The sequence below is a fragment of the Haliaeetus albicilla genome, chromosome 28 (assembly GCF_947461875.1).
Source record: "Haliaeetus albicilla chromosome 28, bHalAlb1.1, whole genome shotgun sequence".
NCBI classification, from domain to species: domain Eukaryota; kingdom Metazoa; phylum Chordata; class Aves; order Accipitriformes; family Accipitridae; genus Haliaeetus; species Haliaeetus albicilla.
In genome coordinates this window covers 15727779-15743083 of record NC_091510.1, presented here as the reverse complement: position 1 = coordinate 15743083, position 15305 = coordinate 15727779, and the positions used below count along the sequence as shown (strand labels likewise).

General features: G+C 41.0%; 1 protein-coding gene across 1 annotated transcript in view; it reads left to right on the top strand.

Moving 5' to 3' along the window:
- Window positions 1–363: 363 nt before the first annotated feature.
- The window catches only part of CAND1 (cullin associated and neddylation dissociated 1), a 31210-nt gene continuing 16268 nt past the window's right edge, over window positions 364–15305 (top strand). Inside the window, exons 1-2 of the mRNA XM_069773515.1 lie at window positions 364–663; window positions 5371–5514. Coding sequence (XP_069629616.1) covers window positions 596–663; window positions 5371–5514 — 212 coding nt within the window. The 5' untranslated portion in view covers window positions 364–595. The remainder of the gene's footprint in view (window positions 664–5370; window positions 5515–15305) is intronic.

Sequence of the window (15305 nt, the reverse complement as noted above, 5' to 3'; positions counted from 1 at the left end):
GGCCCGGCACCACAACGAGGCTCCGCATCCCAGCGGGCAACGCGCCGCGGAGGCCCCTGCCGTTCCCCCTAAACTACACGTCCCGACGCGCACCGCCAATAGCCCCCGGTGCGACGCGGGCGCGATGCACGCTGGGAAACGTAGTCCTCATCAGCCTCACCGCCTCCTCCCGCCACTCTCCAACGGCGGCCTGAACTTCCCGCCCAGGCTCTGCGCCACGTACGTTCCGGCATCACACGGCCGCGGGCACCTCCCGCCCGTTGGCGGAGCCAATCAGAAGCGCCGACAGCGCGAAAAGGCGGGGAGGGGAAGAGGAGGGAAGCGCTCTCTCGACCTTTGACCCGGCGCCGAGCGCGAGCGGCTGCCCGCCCGCCTCCCCGCCCCTCCCGCCGTGTCAGCCGCAGCCGCAGGAGGCGGCGGACCGCCCGCCCTCGCCCCCGCCGAGCGCCGGCCCCGGCAACGGGCGAAGTGGAGCCGGCGAGGCCGGGAAGACGCCGCCGCCGCCTCCTCCTCCTCCTCTTCCTTCTTCTCTCCATCTCCTCTCCCTCCTCCTCCTCCTCCTCACCCCCCCTCCACCCCGGCCGGGTCCGTCAACATGGCGAGCGCCTCGTACCACATCTCCAACCTGCTGGAGAAAATGACGTCCAGCGACAAGGACTTCAGGTAAAAGCCGCCGCCGCCGCACCCCACGCACCCCCCACGCACCCCCTCCGCCCTCCCTCCGCCGCCCGGCCCCCGCCGCGGCCGCAGGCCCCCGCTCCGCCCTGCCCCCACGGCCGCCTCCGCGCCGGCCCCGGGCCCTGGCGCCGCGGCTGTCAGGGCGGCGGCAGGTGCCCGGCGGCGGGGAGGCCCGCGGGGCCCGGTACCGCGGGCCCGGGTTGTGCCCGCCTCGGTGACTCTCGGGATGGGAGGGGGTCGTTCCTTCCCCTCCCCGGGCCGCCCCTGCGGCGCTTGGGCGCCCATCCGACGCTCCCCCGGGGAGAAGGTTCGTGGGAGGGGAGCGCCTCTTCTCGCTGCCCGTGGAGGACGGGGGCACGGCAGGGCCCGAAAAGCCGAGGCCTCCGCGCGTCGTGGGCAGAGATCCCAGGCGGCCGTGGGGCGCGGGGGGGCGGGGGGAGCGGAGCCGTCGTCGGGTTTGCTGAGTCGCCTGGGGATAGGCGAGGGAGGAGGTCAGCGTTTGGATTTCTGTCCTCGCAGATGCTCAAAAGCCGGACGGACGAAGCCCTGAGCGACCTGCTGTCGCTGACCCTGCTCTGAGCAGTGGAGGTTGGGCGAGACGACCTCCCCGGCTCCCTTCCCGACCTCAAAAAATACGGATCGTGCGATTCTGCAAATAGGAGCAGGGAGGGCCACGCAGCACAGCCGGCTTGCACGTCCTAAGCTCACACGCTTCCTGGGTGCTGCCTCTTGTAGACAGAGGGGTTTTGTGCCTCTTCTCGTGATTTGGTACTGCCTCTAAAAGCCTGTGCATCCAGAGAGAAAAGTCCAGTTAAGTCTTATGGGGACAGGACTGGCATCTGTAATCTTGAGCCTAGGATCTGTCGCAAGAGCAGTACTTCTTATTGGTTCATTTGCTTGCTTTGTAGTAAATTAATAGCAGATCAAATGCAAACATTTGAGTATAAGAAAATGAAACGGTGTGAGCAAGCTATTAAAAACCAGCAGAGATAATAGCATTTACACAGTAGTTCTAGCAAAGCATCAGGTTAAAAATAATTGTATTTCTTTGTATTGTGTGCAACCTAAAATTCACATTTGAAGCCTTTATTTGTCAGAGAGGGTGCATGAATACAGACAAGGAAAAGGCATAAAGTACACTTGGGTTTTGTTGCTTTGCTGCAGCATTACAGTGCTTAGTTTATAGTTAAAGAACACATTGACACCCAAGCAAGTCCCTTGTTAGTATATAACAATCTAAAGGAAAACAGAGGTGATGATCAAATAACCGTAGAGTTGGATTTTGAATCATCTGTTTTGCTTTTGGCAAACTGTTGTAGCACTGGACACAGATGTGGTAAAGTTATGTTTTTTTCACATTGATTTCTTTCAGATTCTAGTAGCATGATATTACCTGGAGAATTCAGGCTAGAAATTTTGGAAGTAGAAAAAAAATATTGATTAGTCTAAAAAGAGACAGTCCAGAATTACCTGATTTGAAATTGTACTAAAAATAGATTCAAACATTTTTCATCTACACGTTACTGAAGGTGGTTTTTACTTTTATCGCACTCATTTGTTTCTGTGATTTAAGTGAGCTTTCCATTTTGTGCTTATGGGGAGGATGACTTACAAAAATTTCTACTGGGATTAGTGACTAAATACTGATTTTGATGAGGTTAAAACTTTCTGCATAAAAGGGGTAGGTCACACCTGTCAAATGCAGTAGTAGCAAGTACTTTTCTCCCAGCTACATGTAGTTAAAACTTGTTTTGTAGTTGCTTTAGGAGAGCACACTTTAGAAATTACCTGTTCTAGGAGCTTTAAACAACTTTGGAATTCTCAAATATTTAAAAAAAAAATTCTTAGCATGATTAAAATCTGAATTTACAAACAAAAAAATGAGTGATGATAGACCTTTACAAACGGGCTGTTAGGCAATAACACATTTGTTGTGGTTTAACCCCAGCTGGCAACCAAGCACCATGCAGCTGCTCGCTCACTTCCCCCCCACCCAGTGGGATGGGGGAGAGAATCAGAGGGAAAAAAGTAAAACTCGTGGGTTGAGATAAGAACAGTTCAATAGAACAGAAGGGAAGAAAATAATAATGGTAATAATAACTATAATAAAATGACAATAACAGTAAAAAATCGGAATATACAAAACAAGTGATGCACAATGCAATTGCTCACCACTCACTGACCGATGCCTAGTTAGTCCCCAAGCAGCGATCCCCACCAGCCGAGCCCCCCCCAGTTTATGTACTGGGCATGACATCACATGGTATGGAATACCCCTTTGGCCGGTTGGGGTCAGCTGTCCTGGCTGTGTCCCCTCCCAACTTCTTGTGCTCCTCCAGCCGTCTTGCTGGCTGGGCATGAGAAGCTGAAGAATCCTTGACTTAGTCTAAACACTACTTAGCAGCAACTGAAAACATCAGTGTGTTATCAACATTTTTCTCATACTGAATCCAAGACATAACACTATACCAGCTACTAGAAAGAAAATTAACTCCATCCCAGCCGAAACCAGGACAACATTTTATGAAACTATGTGTATAATGTATTTGCATAATGAATAAAATAGTATTTAGTAGTAGTAATTGTAAGTGCATTTATTCTTAGATCGTGTATATTTGAATAGGGACAGTGTAGTTAACTTGTTGATATCCAGGAGCTGAGTATAAACCACAGTTCAAGTAACCACTTTACTGTGAAATTTAATCCTCCATTTTTTGGATAAACTGACTTGTCCGATGCAAATGTTTCTGGCATTTATTGTCCAGAAGCTTGGACTTAAATTCTAAAATGGGCAGTAATGTAAGGTGGCACTTCAGTGCGTTGCTGTGGGAGAAGTAGTGTCCTCAGTGGAGGAGGAGAATGAGTACAAGGTATGAGGAGCTGCTGACATGCTGCTGCTTTGTACTGGGTAAAGTTTGATGTGCCTGAGGAGGAAGCAGTTGTGACAAAAGGCCATATCTAAACTACTCAGAACCATGTTTCTAAATACCAGCTACCTTAAGGTAAAGTTGCCAGGGCTCCCCACACTACCATGGAGTTTGGGTTGGGTTTGGTTTTTTTTTTTTTTTAATGGAGGAGTCTGCCAGGAAGACTCCTCAGTTGTAGTTGAGTGCAGAAGCTGCTGATGCACTGACGGTGTGCAAGCTCTGCTTAGTTTAGTAGGTGATGAGTGCATGTGAACTCATAAAGCTAGGAAATGGGAGCTATTGAGCAAGGAGGTGAGAGGAGGCTATTACGAAGGTTTAAGGAAAGGAGGTAAATATAGGAATAACACGGGGACAATTTTTCAACGTACTAGTACTGTGTGACTTTGTGTATATCCTTATTCCTATCCTATCTGTCCATTACCTTTACTTACCAAGTGGCTTTTTTCCTTGCTGTGCTTAAAAGCTGATGCCATCCGCATTCATCATCTGTTTATGTGCACATCTGGTCCCTGTCAGATTACAGGCTTGCTTCAGTGGGACTGTTGGGAGTGAATGAAAAATGAGTGAGGTCTTATCTTAGAAACACCTTGAGACTATTAGACTGGAATTACTGTGTTAAAGGGCAGGACAAGTTGAGGTCCATTATGGGAGGGCAGGCATCTGGTTTTGTGATGCATATTAAGACTATGCAGAGTCTTGGCTTTCATTTTCAGGAAAAAAGTATCTAGCATGTCAGGCTGTAGAGATAACCTTCCAAGTACGACCTGAGCTCAAGTGATGTCTGCCTGAGGCTGATGTGCCTGGAGTCCAAATGTCAACCTTAACTTTTAATTACAAACCATTTTTGTCTGGGGCTTTGAGTGGGAGTTGGGATCAAGTTCTGAAGCCCATGGGATTTGTAATTAAGTAATACATCTGTATTACCTTTTCTGAGAAGAGAGGGCACTTAGAAAAGAAGAACAGACTGGAAAACAAACTTCAGAAGGAAATGAAACAAAAGGCAGAAAAGCAATATTTTTGTAGAGTAATTTCTCAGTGTGTTCTTATATTGGAGGATATGACTGTTACTGAATAGGAAATTAATTGATGTGAAAGGTGATTTTATTTGCTTGATCTCTCCAGAATTAATCTTGGTCTTTAATGTGGCACCCTGGATTGAGGGCTGGATAAACATGATTGGCTGTTTTCTGGACTATAAACAAACTAGTCTGTACAGGGCAAGAAAATGAAAAACATGTAAAATGTAGCTTCACCTTTATTTCTCCCTTCATTAATGTTTGGCTTTTGTGAACTTTATGGGAGGATGTTTGAAAAACTCTGTATTTTTCTTCTTGCTTAAAAGTTGCTTTAAAATAAACTCAGAGCAGAGGTTAATTTTTTTAACAAACTTAAAAAAAAGCACTTTTTTTTAACAACATCAGCATAGCTAATGAAAGGATTACTTAAAATCTGGGAAAGTGTCAGTTTTTCTTTGTGGGGATAATTTGGAATACAATGTAAACAGTGGAAGTAAAATATGTAGCTGTTGTCATCAGGGAAGGATGATGGTCTAACTAAAAGTTATTGTCACCGTTAAATACAATTTTTCTCCTTTTTATTCTAGAACTAAAATAAATGCTAGTTGCATCACAAAACAGGCAACAGTAATCCAATGCTAAACGTGATTTATTTGATAACAAATGGTGGAAACTGAGAATCTTGAATCCTGAGCACTGTGAATAACCCATATCCTTTTATCAATAATTATCTGGCTATCTTTTGTCAGGTTTATGGCTACTAATGACTTGATGACAGAACTACAGAAAGATTCTATCAAGCTGGATGATGACAGTGAAAGAAAGGTGGTGAAGATGATTTTGAAACTACTGGAAGATAAAAATGGTGAGGTGCAAAACTTAGCTGTCAAATGGTAGGTATTCTTGTTCTATGGTGTAAAGAATTGTTTAATGCCTGAACAACGTAAAGCATTTTTTAAAAACTTAAAGGACCACTGCTATGCAAAATAATTGTGAAATTGATGTCCACAAAGGAACCCTTGTACTTGTAGGCTACCTGTCTTAATTGTAGTTTCTTACAGAACTGTCTTTTGTTGACATTACAGATTAACATTTGGGGTTTCAGGTGACAAATAGTGCATGCAGTCCTTGCTGAAAGCATATGAATGACATGCTTGTTCTTTGGTGATAATTATTGAATGCTGAATAGATTTAAAAAGATTATAATTCATCGGTAGTTGCTATGTTGATATTTGACTGTGAGAAGGTAGATGATGTGTAGGGGAAGAATTGCAGTATTGGAATAGTTTTCAAGCAGAAATGAAAACATAAAAAGGTAAATATATGGTCTTAGTTATCAAATACAGAACTTAGGTCTTCACTAACATTCAGAATACTGTGTTAATGGTTTTACATGCTTACAGGAACTGTAAATGTTTTATGGGGTCAGGGTACAGTTACTTGCATTTCAGAGACTTCTGTTGCTTCAGTGCCCTCTCTTCCTCACTTTATTTGACTTTACAAGTAGTGTGGCTTTTCCAGAGCACCCTTTGAAGAGGTGCTACATTTATTAACGACTTACTTTTTGTTCTTGGCCCTTCTGACTTTTTGTGCCCTTTAAGGAGGGTCTCCCTGTTAAGCTTCTAATGTTCCTGAGAGTATTTCTTGTTCGTGAGGTCAGTTTTGGTTTTTTTTATTTTAATATTACATCTATGCTACTTATGTTCCATGAGGCATGGATTGAAGTAAACTTGCTACGCAAGAGGTTGGGACAGCTTTGAAGAGAAGTTTCACATTGTGACTAGCTGAATTAGTTTGCTTCAGCATGTTATTCTTTACAGTTTGCCCTATCAGACTAGCAAAGCAGAAGATTAAAGCCTGTGTGTACATCTGCTTATGTACTTAGAAGCAGTGCTTGCTTCAGCTTCTGAAATATTTTAAATGATAGTAACCAAAACCTTGCACAGAGAAACTAGTGTAGGAATAGCAAGTTGTCGAAGTTTAATATTAGCAGTGTAGTAATATAATTATCACTACTTTTTCACTACTCTCATCAGGGTTGCAGTGGTGTTAAAATGTGTCTTCCCCCACCTTTTTTTTTTTTAACAAACAACACAAAATACTATGCTTCTTTTTAATTCAGACTTCTGAAATGTCAAAGTTCCTTGTGGTGCAGCTTAAGTACTATGGCTTTGAAACATTGCTTATACTCAATCAGAAGAGTAGATTATTATGAAATTTGGCTGAGTCTTAGGATTGTTTTTGTGTGAAATAACTTTTCCACAAAATGCTATGTTGCAGCATACATGCAGTACTCCTCTTTTATGTACATCCTAAAGTTATTGTGAAGTTTAGATTAATGCATGTAGACATAGCTTACATATCACAATCTTTAATGGCAATGTTAGAATTTTGGACCTAAAGTGCAAGTAATGTTTATTAAAACATGAAAGAAAGATTGCAAAGGGAAGAGAATGAGAAAATAGATGGCTGCATGTGTATGCGTGCATGTGCCCGCGTCCTGTTCTTATTAACCATTCTTGTATTTTTGAAGTTTATTTTGACATACGGATAAAATTCTTGGATTTAATTAAAACGACAGGATCTGTTTAAAGTTTGGAGTCTTTTTGAGAAATCCCAATAATGTTAAATAACAGTGTTAAATTTACTGTAGTGGGACAAGAAACATGATGGAGAAGTTTACAGGTAAATTGTGAACATTGATCTAGAACATGTACATTCTTGAACATATCGAGTTCTTTTTGGCGTCCCAATCACTTGCAGATATGCTTTGAGGACAAAAAAAACCTACACTAAAAGAGTCTTCTCTTCTTAAGGCAGCTTATACTCATGGTATTGTTCCATGACAGTTTTAAGCCAGTCTAAGCTAACGCTGCTGCTGCTCTGCTGTTCTCACCCTCCTTGTCCCTTTTCTTGCACTGTTGCATATCTGATTTTGTTGTAGAGTGGTTTGGGGACTTGGTTTTCTTCTGGCTTACTGCTCCTCCTGCAATCAGATGAGCGCTGGTAGAAACAGTGGTTGGGGGTGAAGGATGGGAGAGGTTGAACACTATTAAGCTGTTCTGAGCTTAAGACAGTTCAAGCTCATCTAAAGTCTTCCATCTCTACTACAACACTGGGCGTAAGCCTGATTCGTTGGGAAGTTAAATTCAGCCAGCATATTTTTCTTGACTTTTTGGTTTTTAAATATTTTGTGTTGTCGTTCTTTACTTGTGTATTTCTGTTATGGATTTGCTGGCACTTTCAGCTGAGGAAAGCATAAACTGTGTTTAGATCACTATTAACTTAAATGCTCTGGTGAACTTTAGAAACTATCAGCAGGAGCTTTCATCACACTGGTGCTTGATGACCCATTTAAGTATAGATTTCCTCTCTCGTAGAAAAAGGATTTAAGACAACTGTATGTACCTTTCAGTCTGTATTTGAGACAGATTTTTCCTTGAGGAAGGGAAGATGGGAGCTTCCTCTACAGGTAGATCAATGGAAACACTGTGAATGGCAAAGGTATTGATCACTCCTTGAGCAGGTAAGAATGTCTTGCGGGAGGATCACTCTTTCAGGGTTTGACTCTTGAGGTCACTGAACAGAGCAGATTTAAAACAACTCGGGCAGCCTTCAAGCAGCATTTATTTTTAGGCAAGTGTAGCAACAAGTAAGCAGTGTTCCTGGTTTTGCCTTACCTGCTGCTTGCTTTCATATTTGGGTAGAAAGGGCTCTATTGGTTAAAATGCCGATGAACTTGTTTCTTATTATCTCTTCAAAGCACACTAGTGATTTTGCTCTTGATCCTTTCAGTTATATTACACTGGTTTTGGACAGGATAAAACATGTTGGTTTTTGGTTAGCAGAAGTCAGGCTGAGAGTTCATGGATATTTGGGTAGCTACCTTGCAGGAAGATTGTGCAGTTCATTTCTGAATAAAAACAAAAATTAATGAGCTGCCTTAGTACTCTTGGAGTAAAAGCTCTAAGCTTTGACTCTGCAGAAGGGAAGGGAGTGTATTTGTCAAGCTTCTGTTACTGTAGGCAGCAGATGCAAACTAGGTCAGTAACTGCAGGTTGCTCACCTTGTTTTTCTTAAGAGCATGTAAATTTTTAAATGTATTCTTGTTGTCTGCGTTTTTCCTGGAGGAGTTGTTTTTTGCTTCACCTGATAGTCATAGGCTGTTTTACAGTCAGCCAATGTAGAAAATGCTATTGGACATTCTTATGGCATATTCTTAGTTTAAGGTTCTTAGTGTAGTCCAGCATGGTACCTTGTGCACCTTATGGCAGTAGTAGTTACACTGCCTTGTAGATCTATCCAAGATTATGTGCATCTGGATTAGAAAAGCAGTATGGTTTGCCTAAGCATAGGTGTTGTGTTGGATGGACTGTTTGTTCTTCATTGCTGATAATGTTGATAATGTTTCGTTAACCCAAATTGCACGTTAATTGTTTCATATGTTCAGTGTTGCAGTTTAAAGATGAACTGTTTCTCATTTTGAGCAGTTATCTATGGTTTGATATTCTGCCACTTAAACCTATTCGTACAAATTTTTATTGTTTCACACTGTGAAATGTTTCCTGAAACCTGTAAAAACCCAAACAAATGCATATATGTATATATATATTTGGAAAAAAAAAAGAAGATGGGATTAAAGTAAGTACTTTCAGCAGTTCCTCCCTTGTGACACTGTAGTTTCTCTGCATTTATCACGGTGAGTTCTCTGGGCAGTAGTTCAATATAGGGAACCCTGCTTGATGCTGTGAGTGTGAGTCATTAGAGTGAGCAGGATGATGCACATATTGGCTGTTGTGTGGCTGATCCGGTTCAGCAGCTTTAAAGAGTTTTGGATGCTGTGGTAATACACTGCTGCACATCACACTATAGAGGTGATTTGAATCTTTTTTTTTTTTTTTTCCCCATCTGTGAATTTTAACTTTTCCCTGTAAGTAAATGTGCTTATTTGATAGTCTCAAACTGGCATATTTTAACAGCTATAATTGATTACGAGTTGGTGTCCCCCTTCCTAATAAGGAGCTACACTATAAGCACCTTTATTTTCAAATGTATGTAACTTAAAAGGAGACAGTGTGTTATAGCTGCTGTTTATTTCCATAGGCAGCTGAATGAGCTTTTGACTTTAAGAGAAACTAGACACAATTTATTGGCTAGTGAACGGGAAAATATCAAAGAGCACTCAAAACAATATCTGAAACTGTCTTCAAATGTGTAAAATACACGCTTAAGTACAAAAGCTTTGCATTCAGAACTGATTTAATAGAAGAAAGTTATAGTTTATTTTTTACTTCTGATAAGCTTAGTAAGGTCTGTAAGGGATAAAGTACTGATTTTAAAGGCCAAAAAAGTTTGAGGCAGTCTTTTTAAAAATTTACTTCATAGTTGGTATGTCAGCTTTATTGAACCAATAGGCTGAATAAATAGGATGAAGACCCTAATTCAGGTAAAATCTGGTTTAACACTTTCTAGAAACTGTAATTTCAAGTGCTTATTTGAATGACTTTGTCATTTTGGTGGTTTGGTCATCTTTAAAACAGCAAAAAAGTATTTCCTGTACTTAATTGAGATGAATCTACCAGCTTTCACTGTGATTATTTTAGTTACTCATAGGTTACACTTGAAAAATAAACATATTTAAATTAGAAGAATTTAGTAGTTGTTCAATAGTTCAGGTTTAAAAAAAAATCCTTACCATCATTTCAGATGTTTTCACTTATGGAACAACTGTTTTCTGTTGGAGGTCTGCTTCTGGTCTGTTAAAGTTGACGTATAAAAGGATGGTGTCAGCTGCAGATCTCTAGGGTGTGGAAGATGTATTTTCGTAGAGCTGCACAAATCATTGCAAACTGCAAAAAGCAGAAGATGTGACCTTTCTAGCAGTGAAAGGAGGGATGACGTTGCCACCTGGAATCTCACCAACCAGATAGCAAACTCTCTCGCTACTGATCAAAAGCAAACTTTCAGGATTGCTACTCTGAAGGTTTGCCATATTTTTGAAAGGATACTCTTATTGAGTTTTATATGAATACACTTCTGTAATTGTACATGTGCTTGTTCCTGCTTCCTAGTGCTTCGGTTTACAGTACTTCTGTCGAACCATGCAGTGTTACAGATGTGAAATGGTTTCTACAGATTCTGCACTTGCACCTTTGTAAACCATAGTCTTTTGACTGAAATGCACAGGGAATTTCTCTGGACTACTGTGGACAGTTACCATACCTTGGAATTGTGATTGTTTCTGTTCTAGATGATTTGTGCTTGCTTCACTTGCAAAACAATTTACTATGCAGCAAGGGTAGAGGAGTGCAACAATGCTGTGAGTAGCTGCTGACTGACCGTGGTGTGTATTTGAAGAGAAACTAGTGATGTGTCAATGAAACACTGTGAAGGGAGAGCTTGGCTGAAGAGTGAAATCCAGTTGTGGAGAAAGCTGTGAGTTTTCTGAGCAACTGGAGAAAATGTTTCAACTTTTAGGAATGCAGTCAGGGATGGCTCGATGTATTTGAGTCTGGGAGGTAATGCTTGGTGATAATCTGTGTGTTGGCAAATGCTTGTGTATAGATTTATCGGGAATTTATCTGTTGGAGGAAAAAGGTCTTTACCAGTATCAGGGTCCAGAAATTATTTTAATAAGACTGCAGTATTAATTTAACATGATTGAAGCAGTAAAATGACCAGATTAGATTGTGGATATGGTCCTTTAAACCCCTACTCTCAGGGGTTTAGTAGCTGTGGAGATGGTTTGATGGAATCTAAAGATTGCGGTACAGTGCCCTTTTCCTAAATTAAAGGGCAGTGTCGGGTTAGGGCCTGAGGTTTGGCTGCTTTTAACAAAGGGTGCTCTGTCAGATGTTCATTTCTGCAGGAGTAGGTGTACCTGCTGAAGCAAGTGAGAAACTATTCCATAACATCTTCGTTTCTGTGCTCTTAAAGGGCTTCTTTTCATGCCTTTCATCAGATACCAGTCAGTATCTCAAGTAACAGTTCTGTTGAGATTATCTGTATGCTGTATCTTCTAGAAATGTTGCACAAAGTTGTTTTTCTGTATTTATTATTAAGATATCTGCGTATCTCTGTAAAATACTCTGCAAAATGAGTAAATTGCAATCTTCCTGAATTTGTGGCATTGGGGTGATCATAATGCATGAATTTCAGATGTCTGTGGCCATTTAGGTCTAATGTCAAATTAGTTCCAAGTTTTGTGCATTAACGAAACTTGAGTTAGTTGTATGTGATATTTCAGTGCATGGGTTTGGTAAATATGTTTTGCCTTTGCTGCTTTGGTTTTTTTTCCGTTTTGTTTTGGTTGGTTGGTTTTTGGGTTTTGGGGTTGGTTGTTTTTTGTTTTGTTGGTTTTTTTTTTTTTTTTTTTGATTCCCAAATTGCCAGTATTTTCAGCATGTTTTACCGCACAAGCAGGGTGATGGTGGGTAAGGAGAGAAGGAAACCAAGCAGGTTACAGTTTGTGAAGGAAGGCATGGAAAGCGGTAGGTGTGATTGTCTTGGGAATTGCGTATTCCTGGGTGTTAATCTAAGTGCTGTGCCTCGAGTGCAAGCACTGTTCTGAGTTCATGGGGGTAAGGCATTATGAGCATGGCCACTGAAAGAGAAGTTCCAAAGTTTGCCTAATATGGTGACAGACCACTAATGCCAAAACTTTGCACCTTACTGTGGTTACTGTCTTATTGTAAGTCACACTTAGTGCTTGAATGTAAGGGCTTGCTTTATATAATAGGCGAGTCTCCTTTATCCATGTCCTGCTTCTGTCTGCACTTCTTGCTTGCTGCCTTTTGCTTCTCTTCGGCATTTTTTATGATAATTAGCTCTTGCTGCTGTGAATTCTTGGACCTGGGAGAGAAGGGTAGCAGCAGTGGGATACATAAAACAGGTTTTGGGATGGAAGATGTATTTTGGTTTTGGCCTACCACATAGAGCCGTGTCCACTAGCTGTCCAAGAGTGAAGGCCATAGATCTCTGCCCTTTGAGTCCAGCTGGAATTACTGGCTTGCAGTCTTCTGAATCTGAGCCTAGTCCTCCGGTCTAGTTCCCTCCAACAGTTGCATGTAACAGTTTAGTTTGAGGTGTTGGAACACTGGTTTTGGTTTTTGGTTTTTTGTTTTTTTTTTTTTTTTTTTTTTTTAGGAGTGGGGAAAATGGGTGACCAGATGAGGTGGAACAATGTTTTTTGAAGGTCTACAGTTGTCCTGTGGTGTGAGCTATATGGTGGAGAGGGATGGCTTTGGAATGACTGAGAAGACTTCTAAGGCAGGAAGCGTGAAAGGTGTGGGGAACTCTGAGTGTGTTTGGAGCCTTTATACCAGGAGGAATGGAAAACTTGGTGCTCTGAGGCTGAAGACTGAGTTTCAGAGGAACTTGGAACATGGGGGTTTGGTTTACCCTGTAGGTGCTTCTAAATTATGTTTGACCAGACTGTTCCTCTTGTTCTCCCATGCACACTCAAAAGGACAATTGCTCTGACCAGAAGTGGAGATTGCTGAAGTGGCGTGTTCAAAATGAACAAATTCATTGTCAAGTTTGACTATACATTGAGGAGTTAATTAAATATGGTCCAATGTGCCAAGTCACATTAAAAAAAATGGTGAGATAGTACAAAGCATGTATAGGTCAACAAGTAAAATTAATACGAGGTAACATTTCCTTGTTAACAGCACTTTGGAATTAAGCTACACATCCTTAGATCTCCACTGCTAAAGCAATGTAGGAAGTTGTCTTTTTTTCCCCTCAGCAGTACCAGCAAGATAGTAAACATGTGGGGATGTCTTGTTGTCATTTGTGGCAAATGTAGTACTGAGCTCCTAAACTAACTTCAGTGCCTTTATGCTGAATGCCATAGCCTTAACCCTTTCCTTCCGAGTAGTGATCTGTGACCTGTGTGTTCCCTTGCAGCTGCCTGGCTGACAGTTTTATTAGCTAGTAGTGAACCCAGGGTCCAGCTGTGTTCCTGGAGAGTTAGACTTAAACTCCAGAGCCATTTCCAGTCAAACGAGAAAACTGTTTCGCTTGTCATCTTGTACATTGTGTGCTTGTCTCTCAATACATATAAATGAAGAAAGGAACTCTCCTGTAGACTGTAAAGACTCAAGAGTGATTTTTTTTCTGTCTTAAAACACTTGTGGGTTTCTGTATTACAATAATGTGGGAATTAGATGATATAAGTACTAAGTGTAAAGTATGTTTTTGCCTGAGTGGCATAACTTAATTTGGATTTTGGACTATCTACTTTCAGATTAATAGTCTTCATTGAGAGCTTAGTATCTTGCTAGCTTGGACAGAATTTCTGCTTGCCTATAGATGATTTCTGCCCTCTCCCTCTAGTTTTGTGCAGTTGACTTAATGCCTGTGCTTTTTTTAAGGTGAAACTTGCTCTTAATTCAGAATAATTTTAAAAATCTTACAAAAGAAAACAAAACCATTTTTTTTCCCCATTGTAATCACTGAGGTCTGAAAGGAATTACTGTGCATCCAGATAGTTTCTTTCCAGTACTCTGGTACAGTTAGAATATGATGTATTGGATTTATTAATTTTACTAGAACTGCATACTGATATTTGTTAATCAGGGTCTAGCTCTGTACCACGATCTGGCAACTCCATTATTACTTTGTACAATCAAATGTATGAAGTTGGAAGTTCTCTTTCCACCTTTTTCCTTGTGTCTTGAGCTTGTTTTGTTTTTGTAAAGTGCTTTGAAAGGCTAGTTTTTTGGGGGGGGGGGTAATATTTACCCTTATATATCAAACTGACTTGTGGCTGAACTGTTTTAAATTTTGATATTTGCTATTTGTTTCAAATCAATGAAAATTCAAGTCCAAATTAATTTATTGCAGCTTTTCAAATATTACTATTTTTTCTCTAAGCATGGGAAAACAGTCCATCTTTGGACAGCATACTCCTTTGCACTTACAAGGAGTTAAACTAGGCATATTACAGTTCTTTTAATTGTTAATTATGTTAATCCGTTTTACAAATAATTTCATCATCTGCTTGTAAAACTTCTGCATACTTCTGATGTTTTAGTAAGGTTGTGACCATGTGGTTCTAAATCATTGCAGTCTCAAAAGTCTGACATACAGTGAATTGTGGCATATATTTGAAAATTTAAACTTTTCTATCTTGGTCTTGTTTTGATAACAAGTTAGTTTGGTTCATTTTTCCTCTAGGGTTTCAGTTTGACTTCAACTCTCCAAAATCAGTGTTTACTAACCCTATAGACATCATTTTGGTCTCAGTTAGCTTTGCTAGAATCAAGTTTACTGAAAAGCAGGTGTGTACAGTATTAAAGTTCAGTGTGGAAAAACCTAAAGTTTATATGGTGGCATTACATTCTAGTGTAGTCCTAATATAATCAGTTGGTAATTGGCTTTAAGATGCTCATTTTCCTGCATTTTTTCATACATTGATTTCCACATATTTTAGTTTTATACTTCTGATTTATAGAGAGATTGTGTACATTGTGTACAATGCTGAAGGGCAGATACAGTTGCAGTAGCAGACATGGCCTCTTAGCTCAGCACTTGAAACCACTTCAACACTGTCTGTCCTCACAGCACAAATCTGATGGAACCATTGCATGGGCTCGCGTTGACTTCTGTACTGCAAGTTGGGCCCTGACTTTAGCAAAAAGAGCAACAAAACTTAAGCTTTTGAAAAATGCTTCCTAAA